Source organism: Zootoca vivipara, chromosome 11, assembly GCF_963506605.1.
Source record: "Zootoca vivipara chromosome 11, rZooViv1.1, whole genome shotgun sequence".
Classification (NCBI taxonomy): domain Eukaryota; kingdom Metazoa; phylum Chordata; class Lepidosauria; order Squamata; family Lacertidae; genus Zootoca; species Zootoca vivipara.
Genome location: NC_083286.1, coordinates 47,347,674 through 47,369,005, shown reverse-complemented (window position 1 = coordinate 47,369,005; position 21,332 = coordinate 47,347,674). Strand labels below are relative to the sequence as shown.

The window sequence follows — 21,332 nt, the reverse complement described above, 5'->3', positions numbered from 1 at the left end:
GCACGGGACTACAACACCCAGGAGCCATTGGGGCAGCTCCCCTGCTGTGCGCATGCGCAAAGAGTCATTCGAACGTTCGGTTATGTAATAGGACTACAATGCCCAGGAGCCATCGCGAAAGCGATGTTATTGTTGATGCCGCACCTATTTACAGTATTTTTTAGTTACAGTACAGGTAGGTAGCCGTGTTGGTCTGCCGTAGTCGAAACAGTATTAAAAAATTCATTGGTCTCTAAGGTGCTACTGGGAGGATTTTTTTTACAGTATTTATATTTGGTTTACTACGGCTGCAGCAGCCCTAAGCACGCTTACTTGAGTGTAAGCCCCATTTGAAGTGAAAGTGGCTTGCTTTTAAAGTGTGCACAGAGTAGCCATCTTTTCATAAATGCTTGAGTTGACATTCCAGCATTGCCGGGGGTTGGACTAGATGACCTTTGGGGATGCCTTCCAACTTTACAGTTCTAGGATTGCACTGTGAGGCTGCAATCCTATACCCATTTAACCTGGCAAGGCAGCAAGCCTTGCGTGACATGCATGGGAGACTGCGCTGCTATTCCTTACTTTCAAGCTGAATGCCAAAAAAGTGCATCTTTAGCAAAAGCTAAAGATTTGTGTGGCAAGAGCATATTTATATTTTAAAAAACATGCCTTATTGTTGCTGGGGAGCAGGGACGCATATGGCAGCCCATTGGTTTTGTTTGTTTAACCTTTAGCAAAGCAGAAACGCGTTTCAAAGCTCTTTCCACTGCAAGGTACTACAACTCCCAGAAGTCATTGCGGCAGCCGGGAGAACGTTGGCCCGGGCGGGTGGAGCGCGCGAGCTTCTGTTGCTGAGATTTCCGGAGCTGCGGGGACCCGGGCTTCGCTGCGATCGGTGTTGCAACCGGCACTGCAGCACAAGGCGCGGGAGCCAGGAAAGTGGAGGGATCAGGCACCCCAGCTCTCGGTGCATCATCGCGTCCGAGCGCCATGCACAGGTAAAGGCGGATAGGTAGGGGAGCGGATGCAGAGAAATATCAAGGGCGAGCAGATCCCGCCGAAAGCTTAAGGAAGCTTGCGCGCGCTTTTGCCTTTCCTTCCTCCGCTAGGTTCTTCCAGTTAAAGGCTGCAGCCGTCCACACACAGGGTAGAGTAGTCCAGCTGCAAAGTGTAAGCCTGCACCCATAGGATGCATAGAATCGGGCTGCAATTCATTTGCGAATTGCACCATCCCGCCCACACTCTGCTATTTCTGTAAACATGTTAGTTTCTCTAGATTGATAGCATCCATAAACATCCCTGTTTAAAGTCCTGTCGTTCTCTGCAGTCTGCAAGTGCATAAAAGCTAGTCTGGGTAGAGTGCTACTGGTCACAGTTCAGAGCTGTTACATTGCCACTGAGTGCCAAAGCTTGGTCAGGTTTTTTAAAACAACAACAAATGTTTATCTGTACCTAAAGCTTAATGTTTGTGTGGCTTCTCTGTGTGCTTTCCTTCTCCCCCTTTCTTACACACCAGTGGAAAATGTGCATGTGGGAATCTGCTCAGCAAAAAATAATAATAATTAGGAACAGATTGTCGGGGACCCGCTAACCCTAGAAATTAATAGATGGTAGGATTTTGATGATCTGGGATGTGAAGGGAGAAATATCAGAGGAATACCTAAGCTAGCTCATGCAAAGCAACCTGGCCAAGCTAGGGCCATTAAGAAACAATACAAGGCCATTGGCAATGCAAGAGAACTGCCCTCCCCCCTGCCCTGAGTTGTGAAGAGGGGTGGGTGGGTTGGAAGGTTGCCAGGGTTACTGTGTGTTTGAGGTGACAGGGGAAAGGGAGCAAGTGGTTTTGGGAAGAAGGCTGGGATCCATATTGGGCAGGCTGGCTGCAGGCTGGCTTGGAGAGATGCCTTGGATTGGTCTCCAGGGCTGCACTGCTGTGGGGTACAAGCCTCTCTTGAAATGACCATGCTGTGAAATCTGAACTCCCTCCATGCAGACTGGAGGTATAAATAGGTGAATAAACTCTATTTCTTGAAGCTACAACAGTCTCTGCCGTGTCTCAATTCTCCAAAGGACCACGAACCCTGGGTGAGTGCCTGGAACCATATGGGCTCTTGCCACAGTGAGGCACTCGACTTTTGTAACAATACAAAAATACTTTGTGTGTGTGTCAGAGATCGCAGAACACCTGTTTAAGGTGTCTGTGCAGTAGCTGTATGCACAAACCCTTGATTCCATATCTTCAGGGACTACATGTTATGGGGATCATGCATACATGTATGTTGGTGTGTGCTATCATATGTTACCTCCTGTGTGAAATGAAATGGATGTTCTAATGCACTCAGACCTACTCCACAATTGCATGGGATGCTATGTTATACTGAGTCATCCATTTTAGTTTCTACTGCATGGGTAGGCAAACTAAAGCCCGGGGGCTGGATCCAGCCCAATCGCCTTCTAAATCCGGCCCGCGGATGGTCCGGGAATCAGCTTGTTTTTACTTGAGTGGAATGTGTCCTTTTATTTAAAATGCATCTCTGGGTTATTTGTGGGGCATAGGAATTCATCCCCCCCCAATAATATAGTCCGCCCCCCCCACAAGGTCTGAGGGACAGTGGACCGGCCCCCTGCTGAAAAAGTTTGCTGACCTACTGCAACAGGCAACAATTCTCTAAAGTTCTCAAGCGCAAGCTTTTCTCAGTCCTGCATCCTGAAGTCCCCTTAGCTGGAGATGCCGGGGATTGAACTCAGAAACATCCAGAGTTAAAGTCCATATTGCACCACTGACACATCCCTCTCTCATCCATCTATGATTTCTATCCAGCAACTCAGTCAATGCAAGGGTTGTTCTTGAGACATGTGAAACTAGTTATCAAAAGGCAAAAAGGGTGATTCCCTCCTACTCAAACCAAGTCCAACTATTGACTTGCTAGCTGAATGACATATCGTGCAGTATTCAATGGGGTTTTTTGTGTGTGTGTTTTGTGAGCAGGCAGCCTAACAGTTTTTCACAAGGGCGTAGCCAGGATCAAAACTAGGGGGGGGCAAGCCATGATCATTCAGGGGCGGGGCCACAAAGTGGGAACGTGGGCGGGGCTACAGGGCCAGCTGGCCTGACAACATAGTGGTGGCGGCAGCGGCGGCAGCGGCCACCTTGTGCTTCTGGGGCTGGCAACGGCGGCGGCTACCCTGCTTGGCTGGAGAGGACGGGAGGGTCGGGCAGGCAAGAGGGGGTGAGAGGGTGGGCGAGGGCAAGGCAAGGCACGGCCGCAGTCATGACGGCTCCAAGGCGTTGCTGCATATCAGCATAATATTTCAACCATGTTGTGGGTTCAAGCCCCACCTTAGGAAAAAATTCCTGCATTGCAGGGGGTTGGACTAGATGACCCTTGTGGTCCCTTCCGACTACAATTCTATGATTCTATTGATATATTGCCATAGCATATGCATCATTCTGCTTTCTTGAATTGTCCTACTCCTAGGCATAGCAGCCAACTCCTAGAGGCCTAGGTGCCTCCCCCCCAAAAAAGAAATTACTGGTAAATACTGTATTTTAAAGAGTCATCCCCCCCCCATGTTGATGGGCTTTCTATGTGGGGCTTATCTGCCCCCCCCCCCCAGTATTTTATTGAGGATGGAAGAGGGAGGAAAGGAAGGAAGAAATAGAGAGAGGGATAACTCACATTTGTGGGTGCCTCTGGGTGACGCTGTGATGCTAGAACTCTGCAGCAAGAGGAAGATACCGGTACACCTGTACAGGAGCCTTGTAAGCAGCTTTCTCTCTGCTTGATTTACAGCAGGCACGTCCAACAGGTAGATTGTGATCTACCAGTAGATCACTGGATGTCTGTGGTAGATCACTGCTAGATCACTGGCACCCCTAAAAAAGCTCACCCAAATTTTTCCTCCTCCCTAAAAAAAGCTGAACTATGACCTGAAGCCCTAAACAAAAATGGGCCTCCCTCCCTCCTAAAAGAAGCTCAACAAGTTTGACCTAAACCCCCCAAAACAGGGCTTCCCTTCCTTAAAAAAACTCAACAGCTTTGACCAAAAGCGGGTAGATCACTCCCAGTTTTTAACTCTGTGAGTAGATCAGAGTCTCTTGGGAGGTGGCCACCCCTGATTTACAGTATACAGATGCAGGAGGAGGGGCAGACTGGAACACCAATGCTTTTTATAAACATCACTGTGTCTATCAAAGCTACAGCCCCCCCCTTCTTATTCACTTCCTTTTAGCCTTGCAGGGCCACCTTAGTCAAATTGAATCCTCTGCACCCTCATTAAATCGCCAATAGAACTGTTAATGCGATCCCTGAATGCCCATTAACAACTCTCACTGAATTACAATAGGGTGAATAGGGTGGACCTTGCCTGAAGGGATATTCTGCTCCATTGTCTTAACTGCTTAAGTACTGGTAGCCACTTTGCTTTATTTATTTGATGTGTTTTTGTTACAGCTGTGTTCCCGCCCCCAGCAAGTGGAGAGCTGCTCTTGCTAAAGCAAAGCCCTTTCCACTTCAGTTTTTGGAGGGGCAAAGTATTGGTTATGGTCTGTAAAATACAATAATTTTTTGCTTCTAGGGGGGACAGCTGCCCCCTCCTGCCCCCCCCTGTCTACACCCATGGTTTTTCAGGCTGTCTAGGACATGTGTTGGGACGTGGGTGGTGCTGTGGGTTAAACCACAGAGCCCCTAGGGCTTGCCGATCAGAAGGTTGGTGCTTCGAATCCCTGCATAGATGCCAAGTCTCCTGTTTTCCGCGGGAAACCCCCAGATTTTAATCCGTTTCCCCGCTGTTATCCCAAATAGGAAAAAAATCCTGTAAATCCCCCGATTTCCTACCTGCTAGGGAGGCTCCTTCTGCGCATGTCTGCGTAGAAGCGACTTCCCGTGCCGCACCGCTGCTGATCCCGGATTTTTCAACGGGAGACTTGGCAGCTATGAATCCCTGTGATGGGGTGAGCTCCTATTGCTCGGCCCCAGCACCTGCCAACCTAGCAGTTCGAAAGCATGTCAAAGTGCAAGTAGATAAATAGGTACCGCTACAGCGGGAAGGTAAACGGTGTTTCCATGTGCTGCTCTGGTTTGCCAGAAGCGGCTTTGTCATGCTGGCCACATGACCTGGAAGCTGTACCCCGGCTCCCTCAGCCAATAACGCGAGATGAGTGCCGCAACCCCAGAGTCGGTCACGACTGGACCTAATGGTCAGGGGTCCCTTTACCTTTAGGTGTAAGCAACCTGTCTAGTTTCATACAGTTCTTAAAAATTGATCCCTATTATCTGCCTCCCCCCCACCATCTCGGCCAGTCCCTCTGGTACAGCCAGCTTGCATGAGCAGTAAAGTCCTCATTGCTGAAGAGCAAAAAAGAGGACACATTTTAAATACAGAAGCTGTGATATATTGCTGAGGGGCAGGAGAAGAGAAGAGGAAAGCAAGTCTTCAGCCACCAGTCTGTGTCTCATCCAGAAAGAGAGGACATATCCTGGAAAAAGAGGATACATAGCATCCCTACGATTAATACCTGAAATATTTGACGACCATGGCTGGAATGTGTGACCACTAGCTTCCAGGAGAAGACCACATTTCCCTTTCATGCAATTTCTGTGTCTGGGCCTTTCTTGCAGGAGACATCTCCAGGAAATTCCGGATTCAGGCAGCAACGTCACCGCTGGTTTCACATGGGGATGGGATGCCAGCAAGACTTCGGAGCTGCTCTCGGGCATGGGAGTGTCTGTTCTTAAGGATAAGCTAGGCAATGAGAACACCCCCCAGGAACTGCTCATGTGCGTGGGACCCCCCACAAAACGGCAGAAAGTGAAGGAAAAGGAATTTACTATTGCCCGCAGACCTAGACTGCTTCGAGAGGCAGGAGCAGGTAAAATATAATAACAACAGTACATATTCAAGATATAGTTACGGTAATTGATAATGTTAAAGATTAAATGGATGCAAACTTTTCTAAATAAATAAAAAAGTTGTTCTCTCTATATATATTTTGTTAATTGCATTACATCTAATGTTTTAAAGTGTGTTTTTATTATTATTTTTAAAGGAAGGCTTTAAATTACTTTATGTCGACTGCTTTTGATTAAGCAGTATACTGTATAAAGGTAAAGGGACCCCTGGCCATTAGGTCCAGTCATGTCCGACTCTGGGGTTATGGGCTCATCGCGTGTTATTGGCCGAGGGAGCCGGCGTACAGCTTCCAGGTCATGTGGCCAGCATGACAAAGCCACTTCTGGCAAACCAGAGCAGTGCACAGAAACGCCATTTACCTTCCCGCTGTAGCGGTACCTATTTATCTACTTGCACTTTGACGTGCTTTCGAACTGCTAGGTTGGCAGGAGCAGGGACCAAGCAGCAGGAGCTCACCCCGTCGCAGGGATTTGAACCGCCAATAAATCTTAAATACAGAGCCCTTGGATATATATTTTTTATTTAAAAAAATAGGCTAAGGAGTGTAGGAGAACTTCACAGTTTGTGTGTTTTAACAGTATGAAATGTCTTGATTTTAAAGCTTGTAGCCTTAATAGCAGTGTCCCCATTTACATTTTAAGTGTGGTATCTGTTTTCCAAAACCTCTGCACACAGGAGTTTCTTGGGATTCGTTGCCTGACGAACTGCTTCTGGGAATTTTCTCCTATCTGTCCTTGACTGATCTGCTGAAAGTTCCCCAGGTTTGCCGGAGGTGGCATCGCCTTTCGTAAGTGCTGTCTGAATTCTAAACTCGTATTATTTATATTTGAATTTGAACTTAATAATAATAATAATAATAATAATAATGCACAAGTCAGTACAGAGTGACTGACTGGGATTGCTGCTAGCTGGTAGGGAATGCTTGCAGGGGCTGAGTCCCAAGAATATCTGTTGGGACCGCCGGTTTCCCATCTCAGCTTTAGTGCATGAAAGAGGGCGTGCTCAGTATGGAAACAAAAACTCTAGAACTCAACCAGAATGGGAGCGCTGTGATCCATCAGAAGTTTTAAGCAGTGAAGTGGAAGCCAGAGCTTTTCTATCAGAATTAGGCTGCAATCCTTAAACTAGGGAATAAACCCCAATAGACACAACGAGGCTCAACTTCTGAGTAAATATGAAGAGGGTGCTGATTCAAGAGCTTGCTTATGGCAACTTCTGCCGAAGCTTCCAGTTTGTTTTCTAACGACCCCACAATTTTCCTCCTTTAGGATTGACGAGTCGCTCTGGCAGACTCTCGACCTTGCAGGAAAGAATCTGCGGCCAGGTGTGATTGGCCATCTGCTGCCATTGGGTATAACTGCCTTCCGTTGTCCAAGGTCCTGTGTTGGCAACCCTTTGTTCAAAACAAGCAGGTAATGCTGTTCCAATGCCTCCTTTCCCCCCATTTTCTTGCCTTGTATTCAGGCCTGTGCTATCTACTCTCTTGCAACATAATAGTAGTTATATTTCACCATACCAGGAGCCTTAAGAGAGCATGTTTACATTTTGACACTGAGAACCAGTGTAGCATTTTGTGTTGGATGTGGCTGTAAAAAAACACCCATTCAGACCTGGATCTCTCTTTGTGTGGGTGTTGGGAGAGCGATTGTCTCTCAGCCTAACCTGCCTTGACCATTTTGGTTATGATTAACCACTTTTATATCCTGCCTTTTCTCCAAATAGCTCAACACAGCATACACTGAGTTCTCCCCACCCCTTCCATTTTATCCTCACAAACAGCCCTGCGAGGTAGGTTAAGCTGGGAGATAGTGACTGGCCCAAGGTCACCAGGGAGCTTCATGGACTGGTTGAATCTTCCTGGCCTTTGTCCCAAACTCTTGACTACTGCACCACATTAACTGATGTTTCTAGATTAATGATATTTCAATATTATTATGCATTAGCTTGCTGGGAGGCACATTTTGAATCTTTTCAGTGTGGACCCCACATTGCTTTATGCAGCAAAATGAGATCAGGTGAAGTCCTGAGATCAGGATTCTGTATTCTACACAGAAGAATACACCACTTCAGGTTGCAAAGAGGGTGTGTGTGTCTTCTTTTTTTTATTATATTTTTAAATTGCATTCTAAAACTCATTTTGCTTTTCCCCATCTCCCTGCTCCTCCCATTCTTTTGTAGACCTCTTCGGGTACAGCATCTAGACCTGTCGAATTGTACAATAAAAGTTGGAGATCTCCAAAGTATTCTGTGCAGGTGTCAGGAGCTACAGAACCTCAGCTTGGAAGGGCTTGAGCTTTCTGATGATATAATTAAGTGAGTGAGCAAAAAAACAATATTTTAACCTTTTTGCACAAGTAGACCTTACCAAATGAAATCTGTGTTCTCGGGATTTGCTGCATTTCAGGCACACAAGAGTTAACAGATGAAACCCCCAAAAAAACCCGGAAGCATACAAGAATGTGGACAAAAAAAGAGGAGAAATGTATTTCAAAGATGCTAAAACAATGGAATAGTTTATTGTTGAATGTACCCGACACATTTTGGCAATAATGGCTTATTGTCTCACTTGTGTACAAACTGATCCCAAAACCTGTGTTCCAAAAATTCTTGCAGGGCCAAAACCTTTCAAATTTTTGAAAAAGCCAAACTTAGGAAATTGTAGTTAGCTTAAACTATGGTTTGTTAAGGAGTTAGGATCATAAACCATAGTTTTATGGTTAGAGTTCCTCTGAGGACATTCCCATCTCTTCCTCACTGTTGTGCTCAGGTAATGGAGGAGATTAGAGCATGAGAGCTCATAGTTCATTACTGTAGCACTAAACTGCCTTATGTAGAACTCAACCAGTGTCTGCCTGTATCAGGTGGGCAACTATTTCTCTGTTGAGCACTACATTCACTTAGGGATACTCTTTAGAAGGGGGGAAGTCAGAGCCAAAGGTGAATGGGGCACCCTCTTTCTGCAACCCTGTCTTTTCACCTGCTCCTTCCTCTGTACCCAGCAAGCTGCCAGGCCAGAGAAAGATCACACTCGCAGATATGAACTGACAGCTTGCAGAGGGCTTTGGAAATATTCTGGTTTCAGAACATTGTAGTTGATGCTTAAAAATGTTTCCATGTGAAGGAGTGCAGTGTGGACATTGGAAGGTATATAAATCTGCCTCTTGCAGTTTCCCCTTCTGCTCCCTAAGGGCTGCAGGTGCTGGTGTGGAGACTGGCTTTGTGAACAGACAGGCAGTTTAATGTCTTATTTCTTCTCACCTTTCAGAAATATAGCACACAACCCCCGTTTGGTGCAACTAAACCTGTCTGGATGCTCTGGGTTCTCTGCAGAAGCCTTGGAGACAATGCTGGACAGTTGCCCCAGGTAGTAAAAGTTCATTGACTTATGCAAGAAGCAACAGTAGATTTAGCACTGGCAAGATGCGAACAAACTGGATATGTTTGCAAAAACTCTTAACCAAGATATCTGCTTGAGAGGGAAATGCATGCAACATGCTGTGCTTGTTTCTATTTTCACTGTGCTGATGTTCTGCTGAGCCATAAAATGCATTTTAAATAGTTTTGTATATAGACTGGTCCTGATTATTTCTGCAGTGTTTTCTGTGAATTTTATTTCTGCAAATTAGCTTTCGCTCGACCTGTTTGTTCCTTTAAAAATCAGATTTATTAAAGGTTTTCAACATATAATACAATATACAGTGGTACCTCGCTAGACGAATGCCCTGCTAGACGAATTTTTTGCTAGACAAATGAGTTTTGCGATCGGAGGTTGCCTCGTAAGACGATGAGGTTTTCTATGGTCGCCGCTTCGTCTTGCGAAGCGTGGCCAGGCCATAAAAACCTCTGATCACAAAACCTACAGGGTATTCCTCTAGCGAAAGGGGAACCAGCTGTAGCATTGGAAGAAGGCAAAGGAAGATGACCTGTCAGCGCCTGTCAGCTGATCTTCCTTTGCCTTCTTTCCGCGCAGCAGCTGGTTCCCCTTTGTGTTCCGCTGGTCTCTGCCGGTTGCCGCGAGCAGTGAGGGGCAACTGGCAGAGACCAGCAGAACACAAAGGGGAACTAGCGCGGGAAGAAGGGGGCGAAGCGGAGGAACGATCTGTTCCTCTGCTTCCCTGCCACCGCCTAGCCCAACAGAGCGGCATTTGATAGGGCTTCCGAACCCCTGTCAGATGCCGGCTCTGTCGGGCGGGGGGGGGGGGGAGAGGAACGAAGGAAGGAAGAGAAAGCTGCCCTTTCTCTTCCTTTGTTTCTCTCCCCGTGCTGGCGACAGCAAGGACAGATCCTGGGGTTCAGTGCTTCTCCGAACCCCGGAATCTGTGCACGCTCAGCAGCAGGGGGAGAGGAACAAAGGACATTTCCTCTTTCTTTTTTGGAGGGAAAAAGTGCATCTTATCGAACGAAAAATACAGTAAACCAAACAAAGCTAACATCTAAAAATAATAAAAAGGAAAAGATGAGGGGACACCCACCCAACTTGTTTGTTCTGAATTGTCTTTTAAAGTAGACACTTAGTTCTGATTAGGCTTGTTCATTCACTTTCTTCTTGGTAATGAACATTTCATCCACTTATTGGTAGGAACAAATTAGCCCATTTTTCTGTAAGCTTAAGAGCAAATGCAGCTTTAACATCTGGTATTACTGGGGCAAGAGGGATTCTCATTTGCCTTAACAACATGACAGTGTCCTGGAACATAGGAGGCAGCTTTATACATAGCCAGGCAGTTTATCCATATAGATCAATACTACCTACACTGACTGTTAGCAGCTGTCCAGAATATCAGACTGGTCCCCCTCCCAACCTTCCTTGAAGATGTTGAGGCTTGGTCCTTCTGAAAGCCCACAAGCAGGACAAGAAAGTGATAGCCCTCTCCTTTTGTTTGTATGCAACGATTTGGAGATATGCATGCTGCCTATGATCCTAGAGGTGAAAAACCATCCTGAATAATAGCCCTTGACAGCTTTCTCCTCCATGTCTCGTGTCCTTTTTAAGCCATCAGATTCGTGGTCATCAACATGTCTTGCGACAGTGAATTCTGTACCTTCATTATGTGCGGGAAACACTTTCTACCGATAAACTTTGTTGTATAAACCTGGGTTTTTGTGTGTGTGTTTTTTTAAAAAAACCGTTAGTTAAGATTTCCATTTATGTTTTGTTGGGGTTTTTGTTTCTTTCCAGCACCTAGAACAGGCATCCCCAAACTTCAGCCCTCCAGATGTTTTGGACTACAATTCCCATCTTCCCCAACAACTGGTCCTGTTAGCTAGGGATCATGGGAGTTGTAGGCCAAAACATCTGGAGGGCCACAGTTTGGGGGTGCCTGACCTAGAAAATGGATAGTGAAGCTGCGTCCCTCCAGCCTTTTTCTGGATTACAGTTTCCACCATCCCTGACCATTAGCCTTGCTGGCTGGGCCTGATGGGAGTTGGGAGTCCAAGAACATCTTATCTGGAAGGCCACAAATCCCCCACCATAATAAACAAATAATAAATGAACATGTGTCTTGAAAGTAATGTTTTCTCAACTTGTACACAGGTTGGAAGAGCTGAACTTGGCCTGGTGTGACTTCACAGTTGATCACGTGAAAGCAGCAGTCAGCCACATTTCTCCAACGGTAACACATCTGAACCTCAGTGGATACAGGCAGAATCTACTGATGCCATGTGAGAGGCCAATTTCGGCTTGAATCCAGCTTGCTCGAGTAACCTACCATCCACACTTGGAAGCCTGCTGTGGGAATAACTCTATTCTGTTACAGTAAATTTTGGAAATGAAGCAAACTTGCTAGAAGGAACGTTTAAGATAATATGAAATGTATGCCTACAGCTGCAGGAATGAGAGTGCTGAACTGCGTAACTTTTTAAGGCATTTTTATCTCTAGGCAAAGACTGCTGCTTGTTAATGTGTGATGACCAGATTGTATTTGACTTTTCATTTCAGATATCAAAACATTAACTGAGAGGTGTTCCCGTATAGTCCATTTAGATTTAAGGTAAGAATTTGAGTGTTAACAACACACACACACACACCACCCCATAGCTGTGTCTCTGAAGTCCTGTGCTAAGGAATAAATGAAGGCCACCAACACAAGGATTCCTGCTAGTGCGATGGGACTTTCCTGTACCCTCCCCTGATTTGCTCCAGAGGGTTGGGGAACCCATAGAACGAATTTATGGGTTATGCAGCGGGCGGAGGGGGAGAATGTTCCACTGCGCAAAAGTAGAAATCCTTGCACCAACAAAATGTTTACATAGCGCTACTTTCGGTACAGCTCAATAGTACTACAGTCGTACCTTGGATCTCGAACACCTTGCAGCTCAAACGTTTTGGCTCCCGGACACCGCAAACCCAGAAGTGAGTGTTCCGGTTTGCGAACGTTTTTTGGAAGCCCGACGTGGCTTCTGATTGAGTGCAGGAAGCTCCTGCAGCCAATCGGAAGCTGCGCCTTGGTTGTCAAACAATTTCAGAAGTCAAATGGGCTCCGGAACGGATTCCATTTGATAACCAAGCTACGACTGTATTTTGAGTCAAATCATGTACCACGTCTGAGTAGCAGAAGAGGCTAAGGCAGGCATCCCCAAACTTCAGCCCTCCAGATGTTTTGGACTACAGTTCCCATCATCCCTGACCACTGGTCCTCTTAGCTAGGGATCATGGGAGTTGTAGGCCAAAACATCTGGAGGACCGCAGTTTGGGGGTGCCTGGGCTAAGGGCTGCATGGACTTGGGGTTCAACCCACAATGGTCTATATGTCAAAGTGGGTGTGCACATTTAAAATAACATTTTGTTTTGGTAATGTCCAGATTTACAGCAGGGGGTCCATGGGGAGTGATCGGTAAAAACCTGTTTTTCCCCAAATTAATTTTCTTTTAAAGAAAGAAAGAAGAAAGAAAGAAAGAAAGAAAGAAAGAAAGAAAGAAAGAAAGAAAGGACAGATTTGTGAGGCCACAAAAAACACATTGGCTTTCCAGAAGGAGAAGGGAAGCAAATGCCTGCAAGTTCCTATGTGAGATTGGGAGAGGTGGCCAGTGCAACTGTTTCTAAGCAGGTAGCGAGTGCCAGTCTTGCTGCTCAAACAAAGCAACTGTGGACCTTCTCTTCTCCCAAGGAAATCTCCTATTTCCATCATCTCCCCAAAATCTGCATGAGAGCATACACAACATGAGGAACTTTTAAATGGGGATTATTTTGGACGTAGGAAGTGCCTTCTTGTGCTGCCCACTTGCTCCAAGCCACCTATGAGAGGTTGCCCTTTAATGATGGGGTGCCCTCCATAAAACGTCAGCTCCCATGGACCTCCTTTCTTCCACGCAGTCTCCATAAATTCAGTTTCTGTATAGAGTCTGGCTATAAAAGTACTTGGGATAACTGGAAACTAGTCTGAAGAACTAGGATTGTGTTGAATATGTTCCTTTATTTTTCTACTAGCCTTCCAAGCTTAAATATGCAGAGGTTGGAGTTCTTAAATCAGTTGCTGTTTTTCATTACAGTGACAGTGTTATGTTGAAGTCGGATTGCTTTCAGTATTTCCACCATCTGGCATCTCTTGAACACCTGGGTCTTAGTCGATGCTATCAGATACCTCCTGCAGCCCTACTGTGAGTAATGTTAACTACTTCAAATCAATAAAAGCAGAAGGTGTTATTCAACTAAGTTTTACTTTGAGTAGACCCAGTGAAAATAGTCTGCTCCAGTCTGAGGATTACTCCACTATGTACCAGGCCTTCTGCATGAAAGACAGCAAACATGGACTGCAACTCCCAATCAGCCCCAGCCAGTTTGATCAATGGTCAGGGATGGGAACTGTAGTCCAACATCTTAAATCAGATACCCGTTTCAGAGTCTGTTGTGGCACTGTGAGTAGGATCACATATGCCTCTGCGCCCCACACCCCCAATTTCCAGGTATCCATCCTTTCATGCAAGCCATATCTGCTCCCCGCCCCCCCCCCACAATATTTGCACTCTCTCTTTGCTAACTTATCAGGGACATCTCACCATTGAAAGGGCTGCTCATCACCTTAAATCTTTTCTGCCAACGTTTAGTGGCAGAAATGCCTGTTGCACCACACCTTTCCATGCGTTGTTTTGTTTGCAACCCTATATCTTAAATCTGCGTAGATACTGTATGTAGAAGACTGTGTTATTAAGGAACATGTAACAAGTTAATAAAAGGGTGTCCATAGGCCTCTTATGAGTGCATACCGTAAGTGCGTTCTGCCATTATTTAGTATAGTGGTAACCAGTTCTCGTTGTTGGCATGTCGTCCTCCAAATTTCCACTTCGTTAGCAAAGCCCAAACCACAAGGTACATATTCATCGGTCTGCATGCCTTGTAATATTGTTCGACAGATGGGTGTTGGAGTTTTGTAGCTTTGCTACCCTGTGAACCGCCTCCTGTTATGTGACAACCAGAAATCTCGGTTTCTGCCTAAGGGGCTTCTTGTTCATTTTAAGAGGGGAGGAGAATGAATATTCATCTCTCAGTAACATATATATTAACCAAGCTGGTTACAAGGAATGGGGATGCTACAGAGCAGGGTGGGTTTGGGGTATCTTGCCATCCTCCCGTCTTTCTTTGTGTTTGGCACAGTATGACATGTGCTGCTGTACCCTTAATCCAACCCCCAAGATCACAAACCCCAGACACACTGCAAAGCATTTGTTTGGGCGAGAACCCCCTTCTCATGCAACCCATTCTGTCACCTGGTAGTAAAATGGACCTTAGGCAAGGATGGTTAGGGGCACAGCCTTTGCTGCCCCTCTGTATTTCAGATCTGACAAATTGCATTATCCAGTTTCCTGTGGTTCTGTTCACTTAGCTTTCCTTTCTTTCTTTTGTTATAGTGAACTTGGTGACATAGCCACACTCAAAACACTCCAGGTTTTTGGAATAGTGACGGCCAGCTCCCTTCAACTCTTGAAGGCAACACTTCCTCGCCTAAAGATCAACGCTTCCCATTTTACACCTATTGCAAGGCCCACCATTGGCTGTAAAAGGAACGAACAGATTTGGGGAATCCAATGCAGATTGAGCTTGAAAAGTCCAGTCGGTTTTTAAAATGGCTTGAAAGACATTTTTAGCTACTAGCAAGAGCAGTGGTGCATCCTCGAAGGTCGAGTTCATAGGTTGCGTTTTAATCTTGTTTTATTTTGTGACACACGCTCCAGCCCACAACTTTGTAAAATGGACTTAAATCAGTTTGTGTGCAAGTGCTGTCAATCATACTTCTGCTGAAGTGTATCAAAACACGCTAATTATGTACAAATAGTTGACATTAAGCAACATGAACCCCATGCTTTTTGAAACACTATTGAAAAACAAGCTAAGTGTGATTTTTAAATATTAAAACGCTCAAAAATTTTATATACTGTTTCAGCTCTATAGCTAAACTACCCCTGCGGCAATCTATCAATGGCCTCACACAAAACTGGACTCTTGTAAGAAGGCGGCTTCAAGTTCTTGGAACTAGTCATACCTCTGGTTACGTTCGCTGCGGGTTGCGTACATCACAGGTTACAAGTGCCGGAACAGGTTACTTTCGGGTTCGGCGATCCGCACATGCGCAGACGCACTGAATGACGTCACGCTCATGCGCAGAAGCGCCGAATCGTGCGGCAAGCATGCGTAGATTCGGCGCTTCAGGTTGCATACTGCTCTGGATGTGTATGGGGCTCCAGAACGGATCCCGTTCGCATCCAGAGGTACTATTCCCCTCTTTTCTGGTTGAGATGATATATTGATCTGAGCTGGAGAATATTTGGAGGGGGGTGGGGGTAGTCTGTAGTTCTAACTGGCGCTAGCATCGTGTTCAACCTTTTTCTCTGTGTGGATAGTTAACTGAAGCCAACTTTGTAGGAGAGCTGTGCACACAATCCCAATATAGTCTTCGGTGAAAGAATAGCAGGCTCTGTTAAATAAAATGGAAAGTAATGATGGAAGGCCTTTAAAACCATGTGAGATGAAACTTTACTGGCAAGGATCTGAATATGTACTTTGAAGTTCATGCTTGGAACAAGGCATTTAGCTGGACTCTTATTCAAAGCACCACTGAGATTTATCTTGCTCACTCCTCACTCATCCTTTGAAGTGTAATATCTAACCTGTCAAATAGCCAACACTACTGCTCTTCTTGATTAAGAGATGAGTTAGTGCTGTGTTCACTCTTCATATGCTTTATAATTCCTCAGAATGTGTTTACCTGTTTCCTAAATTCACAGCTAGACGGGGGCTATTTAAATCTTAATCAGTGTTCAGTGATGGCAGTTGATAATCACATCATAGAAGAAAAATTCTTCCGCAATTGCACAGATACATGGCTGCTCCCTTTCCCTGCCTCCAAAATGAATAATGAAGATGCAGGAGGTAAAACTGAAAAGCAGTGGGCAGTGTTTGCATTTTCTTTAAGATCTATTTGTTCTCCCCAATCTAGACCAATCTGTGTAGAATACTTTTAATTGTATACTTTATTCTGACAATTGAGGAAGAATCACTATAGGGGTTGTTTCCCCACACACACTTGTAGCACTGGCAAGTACATAATCTCAGTAGTAAAAGCAACTTTCACATTTAAGATAGTGTTGTTAGGATTCATAAGGAACTGCATAGGTTTGTGTTTTTACCTTGTATTTTCATGTTGTGAACTGCTGTGAAATCTGCAGATGAAGGACAGTATTATATCTATATCTGTATCTGTATCTATATCCATATATCCATATATCCATATATGGCAAGAACATTCTGATAACAAGTATTGGAGATTTACATCTGAAGAAGTCTTTAAGCATCAGAGACACATAAAATACTTCCAAAACACTAGCTCGCCTTTATTATATTAATTACTATCCACCTCATACATTATTTCTCAGTAAAACCAAATATCAACGCCTTTATTTTTAGTAAGATGTGGAATCCTGGTTAAAATATTAACAGGAACACTTTAGTCCAGTCCAGGATGCTAGAATTAGACCATTTTAGGAGGGGATATGTTGGCTTTCATATTTGCACACATTTCACATATAAAATTGCCTTATCAGCTCCCTTAACACCAAACAATTTATATAGAAATACACCTTTAAATAGCTTGAATTGTCTTTCTAAAGATTGTCTCGTTTTTATGAACATTCTTCACCCTCTGTTCCCATTAGAGCCAAAGTACATGTTAAGCTGTGAGACCTGTGATTGAGCTGGATTTGTGTGTGTGTGCATTTTTTAAGCACACCGAATATAGCCATGGTGGTGGGGAGCTGCTAATTAGAGCAGTGCAACAGGGGACCAGCACTGCAACTGCCCACACCGCTTTCACATGCTATATCCTACTTTGCAGGGCAAAAGGGGTGGTGGGGGGGGGAGAGAGAAAGAGATGAGCCTGTACTGTAACCTGTATTTCCCCATTACTTGGAACCAGATTTGTTGTATCTAGTCATCAGAACAGAGTGGATCCACTTCACAAGCAAACAACTTGGAAGGGTGGTGCTAGAACAAATGTTCTTATACCAGGCAGCACTCCTTTCCAAAGATTTCTTTTTTAAAAACTAGAGGGGAGATAAGAGGTCAAAAAGCACCCCCACAGACATAGGAAAGTGCCCACGATTTGTAGCAGGAAATGCTTTAAGCATAATCTGACGCCACACTCTCAGGTCCACAGGTACTTTTCAATGGGTACTATCCCCACTCCCCATAATAAGGATTTTTTTGGCATGGGGGGGGGTGTTGGCTGAAAGAGGAGCAGTTGATAAAGTGAGCTTATTGGGGGTGTACCCTGAACTTTAAAAACAAACAAACCCACACCTTATGAATTTATAAATGTTTGATACAGACACTCAAAAAAGTCTAGTACAATGCTTGCCTGTCACAAACCAAGACCAGTAGAGGGCACCCAGGAACACTTCATATGTGCAATAATAGTATAGTTATTTATTTTGTTATCTGTGCAAATTCACATTTCAGATCAACCCGAAGGACAGCTATTGTTTGATCCTTTTTCCATTTGAAGGTCTGCATTACATTTAAACTACTGTATTGTTTTTGGCTAATAGGTTTGAGCAAGTAATTGCCCTTGCTTACAACTTTGTAAGTTTCTTGCCTAAGTACTTGTCTTTACATAAAACACTTTAAAGACTTCATCACTTTGGCACAGTAGAAGATAATGGAGTATTTTATTTTGAGAGTCATGATCTATTTGCCTCATGGGTACAGAATCCCTACAAAGCCCTACTTCCCCATCCTTTCACTTGATGTGTATTGGCAGTGGGACTGAACACTGGGGAAACACGGGGTATGTGCATATGTAGGGGAAGGCTCTGGTGAGGCTTATCAGAATTTTCCAAGTACTGTACAGGCATTAGCCCCATGGTGTGGGTCGATCATGCTCCAAGTTTAGCCATTTTTAAAATTTAGATTGAGAAGTTCATAAAACAGTTGCAATCTCAGTGGACTAATTTCACAGCTTTCTCCATTTCAAATTATTACTGCACCTTTTCACATTCTGTGGTTACTATTCCTCATCTTAAACTGATTTACTTGGAAGCAAGTTCCACTGAATTCAGTAGACCCCCACTACATTTCCAAACAACCTGTAAAGCCCCAGCTGTACCAATACAGATCACTGAATACTTCGACTGATGTGAAATTTTGTACAATACATATTTTAAGTGGGAGCTTTCAAGACTCTGTTAAGTTCTTCACAGTGCAGTTTAAGGAGCTAGTATAATGGCCTGACTTTTTCTTTTCCTAAAAGGTGGCCTTGTAAAATTTACTAACACCATCTTTTCAAAACTGCGTCTGAACTTTAAGACATAAGGTTATTTGAACTTCTTATTGTGTACTTTAAACAGGCCTCATCATTTACCTGACTCACACCGAGGGTTCATTACCACTATTTAAAATGTAAACAGTGAATGCATTGGGCAGTATTCTCACAAAACTGCACTGTGCATGGGTTTAGTAGCGTCAACCAATAAACTACACAATACACTACTGAATACAGTATTTGCAGATAATCATATGGCTAATTCAAAGAAACAATGGTGAGTAGTCAGCTCTTAAGTCACAGTTCTGACTTGTAATGCCTTATCTACATAGCAAAAGAACAGGAGTTCCAGCAATGTGAAATTTGCTCAAATTGGTCACAATCATGTACCTTTAAAAAACATTCAATACAGGCTGCATTGAAAAATGAGTACTTTTCAAAACGTCCAAGTATTTCCTCACTACACAAGTGGAGTCCGTCCACCCCCACCCCCACCCCCCCGTTGTACCCATTTCATAAAGCATGCAGTGTCTTACAAACACCTGCATTTTAAAAAGGAATGGTATGTATTTTCACTAATTAGCCCTGGTAAACTGAGGACTTATTTGTGCGGGAAGGGGTGGCAGAAAAGCATCCTTCTGACGTGGCTGGGAGCCTTTGTAATTTGCCTCGTCACGTGGCTATGCCATTGCTCACGCTCTCCCCCAGCATGGAGTACAGGAACGTCTCCATTCTGGTCTACTCCTGGGTCATAACTCAGAGGCCCAATCAGGAACACAGACAGTGCCGAGTTAAATAAATGGAAGTTCAAGACTGAGTGCCAAAAATCATCACCATATGCTTTCTGGTGGGGAAATTTATCACAAATCTACCATAACACATTTTTCAAAACACAGTTGAAACTGTTGGCAAGCCAAATTTTCAACAGATAGTGGGGATAATCTCAAGTGAGTTTTATTCTTGCTATTGAACAGGTGGACAACCTGTGGCCCTCCATATGTTACTGGTCCCAGCCAGGGCTGGTGGAAGTTGCAGTCCAGCAACATCTGGAAAGCCATAGGTTCCTCATATAGAAAGTAGGCACAACATCAAACTGGTGAGGTTGAGGAGCTTAGACACAAAATGCTGGGTTTATGGTACTGAACTGTAGAAAAACTAAAGCAATGAAAACCATTACAATCAAACATGACCAATCAGAAAAGTAAAATTATTGGATGTATACAAAAGGGTTACTTTTGGGTAGCTAAATTCAAACACTGACCTAACCTTTTTGCTCAATTACTTTTAACATAATTTGCTTTCAGAAACCAATGAAATACATATTGGGGGGGGGGGAATCAAGGCATTTTGCAGAATCAGTACTAGATAGCTACTACAGAACTGTACAGTTTATTAATACCAATTTGTTCCAAGCCCTGCCTTAGGTTTTAAAGTATCCTGCCAGGTTTATTAAGATTTTGAAGAGTCGCGACTTTGCTGGCTTCACAAACACTGGTTTTCCAAGAATTACTCATCCAAAAGGAATGAAAAGCCGTTTCAATTGTTGCTTCCCAACGTCTGTCTATATAAAAGAGCAAGTTTCACATTTGAAATGAGGCAGCATCCCTTCTTTGAAGTGAGTAGTTCAAACTTTTTCTTCATTCGTCTAGCAAAACAGTACGCAGTGCATCTTCTGTATTGATCAATATTGACGCTATTGCTCCATCATTAAATTCAAATGAAGTTCCTCCATCTACAACCATACAGGCATCCCAGCAACGAGAGCGAATGCAAACTCTGAAAATACATTTAAAGAACACTACTACAGACCTACAAATCAAGCGAACAGTTTGATTTACAATGGGAGCTGGAAGGAATACACTATTTTACAAACGTCATGCTTGATTTTAATCATTATTAGTCTCTACACTATTGGAAGTAAAATCAGGTCATACCTACTTAACCAATTAAAAGTGAAAATCCTTTCACTGGTATGCTAGTTTTAAGATCTCATCTGTCAAATGACACCTACTCAGCTGCCGTTTAACCAACAGCAAAATACACATACTATGACAGAACCATATTCCACAAATGTGCATTTGATCCTGGTAACTTAACTTTAAACTTTTCTTTTTGGAGAGGGGGTGCTGTTGAAGAGCTTAATTCTTCAGGATGTTTAGAAATGAAAGCAGTATTAAATAAAGTTTCCAACCGTTGAGGGATTCATGACTTGTTCACATACATGTACATGCATTTTGGGATTAGCAACAGTATTAAACCTGCAGACTGAAGTCCCTCTGAACTAATGCAAAGTAAGATCACACCATGCTGGTTGGGACTGATGGGAGTCTAACAACATCTGGAGGGCCACAGGCTTCCCATCCCTGCTTTAAAACATTAAAATCTAATAATATAATTAATATTCTGTGTTTTGGATGAGGGGAGGGAACCCTGGTGTAAAATCTATTCGTCAGAAACTCCAGGAAAGTATTTTCTGCTTCTCTGTAGCTAAGCTAAGATGAAGGAAAGATAATACTGTCAAAAATATGGGGGGGGGGAGGCAAGATTATAGAGTAAGACTAATGTTAACAGCCCTGCCTTTAGACTTGCTAGGCAGAGCTACCCACTCTAAAATGGCCTTCTCCTTAGATGCAGCGAGACAAGATCTGGCCAACACCATTAGGAAGGAAAGATCCATGTAATGGTATA

The 21,332-nt window shown here is 44.1% G+C and overlaps 2 protein-coding genes across 6 annotated transcripts in view; one reads left to right on the top strand and one right to left on the bottom strand.

Annotated features, from left to right (window-relative positions):
- Positions 1–18: 18 nt before the first annotated feature.
- Positions 19–15,379, top strand: SKP2 (S-phase kinase associated protein 2). The gene is made up of 10 exons (XM_035100510.2): positions 19–977; positions 5,601–5,851; positions 6,568–6,679; positions 7,161–7,304; positions 8,071–8,205; positions 9,158–9,256; positions 11,429–11,556; positions 11,834–11,885; positions 13,384–13,491; positions 14,740–15,379. The coding sequence occupies exons 1-10, from the start codon at positions 970–972 to the stop codon at positions 14,951–14,953; spliced, it is 1,251 nt and encodes a 416-aa protein (XP_034956401.2). The 5' UTR covers positions 19–969; the 3' UTR covers positions 14,954–15,379.
- A 1,261-nt stretch (positions 15,380–16,640) lies between these two features.
- The window catches only part of NADK2 (NAD kinase 2, mitochondrial), a 29,069-nt gene continuing 24,377 nt past the window's right edge, over positions 16,641–21,332 (bottom strand). For 3 of the 5 annotated variants that reach the window (XM_035100507.2, XM_035100506.2, XM_035100509.2), the window contains one exon: positions 17,213–20,420. In XM_035100507.2, coding sequence (XP_034956398.1) covers positions 20,282–20,420 — 139 coding nt within the window. In that variant the 3' untranslated portion in view covers positions 17,213–20,281. Of the gene's footprint in view, positions 20,421–21,332 lie in introns of all 5 variants that reach the window. The other 2 variants (XM_035100504.2, XM_035100505.2) reach the window with 1 other exon arrangement.

Bases quoted from the DNA above. Each gene is read 5' to 3' on its own strand.
- SKP2 (XM_035100510.2), top strand. The intron at 6,680-7,160 runs GTAAGTGCTGTC...TTCCTCCTTTAG, and splicing joins CGGAGGTGGCATCGCCTTTC to GATTGACGAGTCGCTCTGGC. The intron at 8,206-9,157 runs GTGAGTGAGCAA...CTCACCTTTCAG, and splicing joins CTTTCTGATGATATAATTAA to AAATATAGCACACAACCCCC.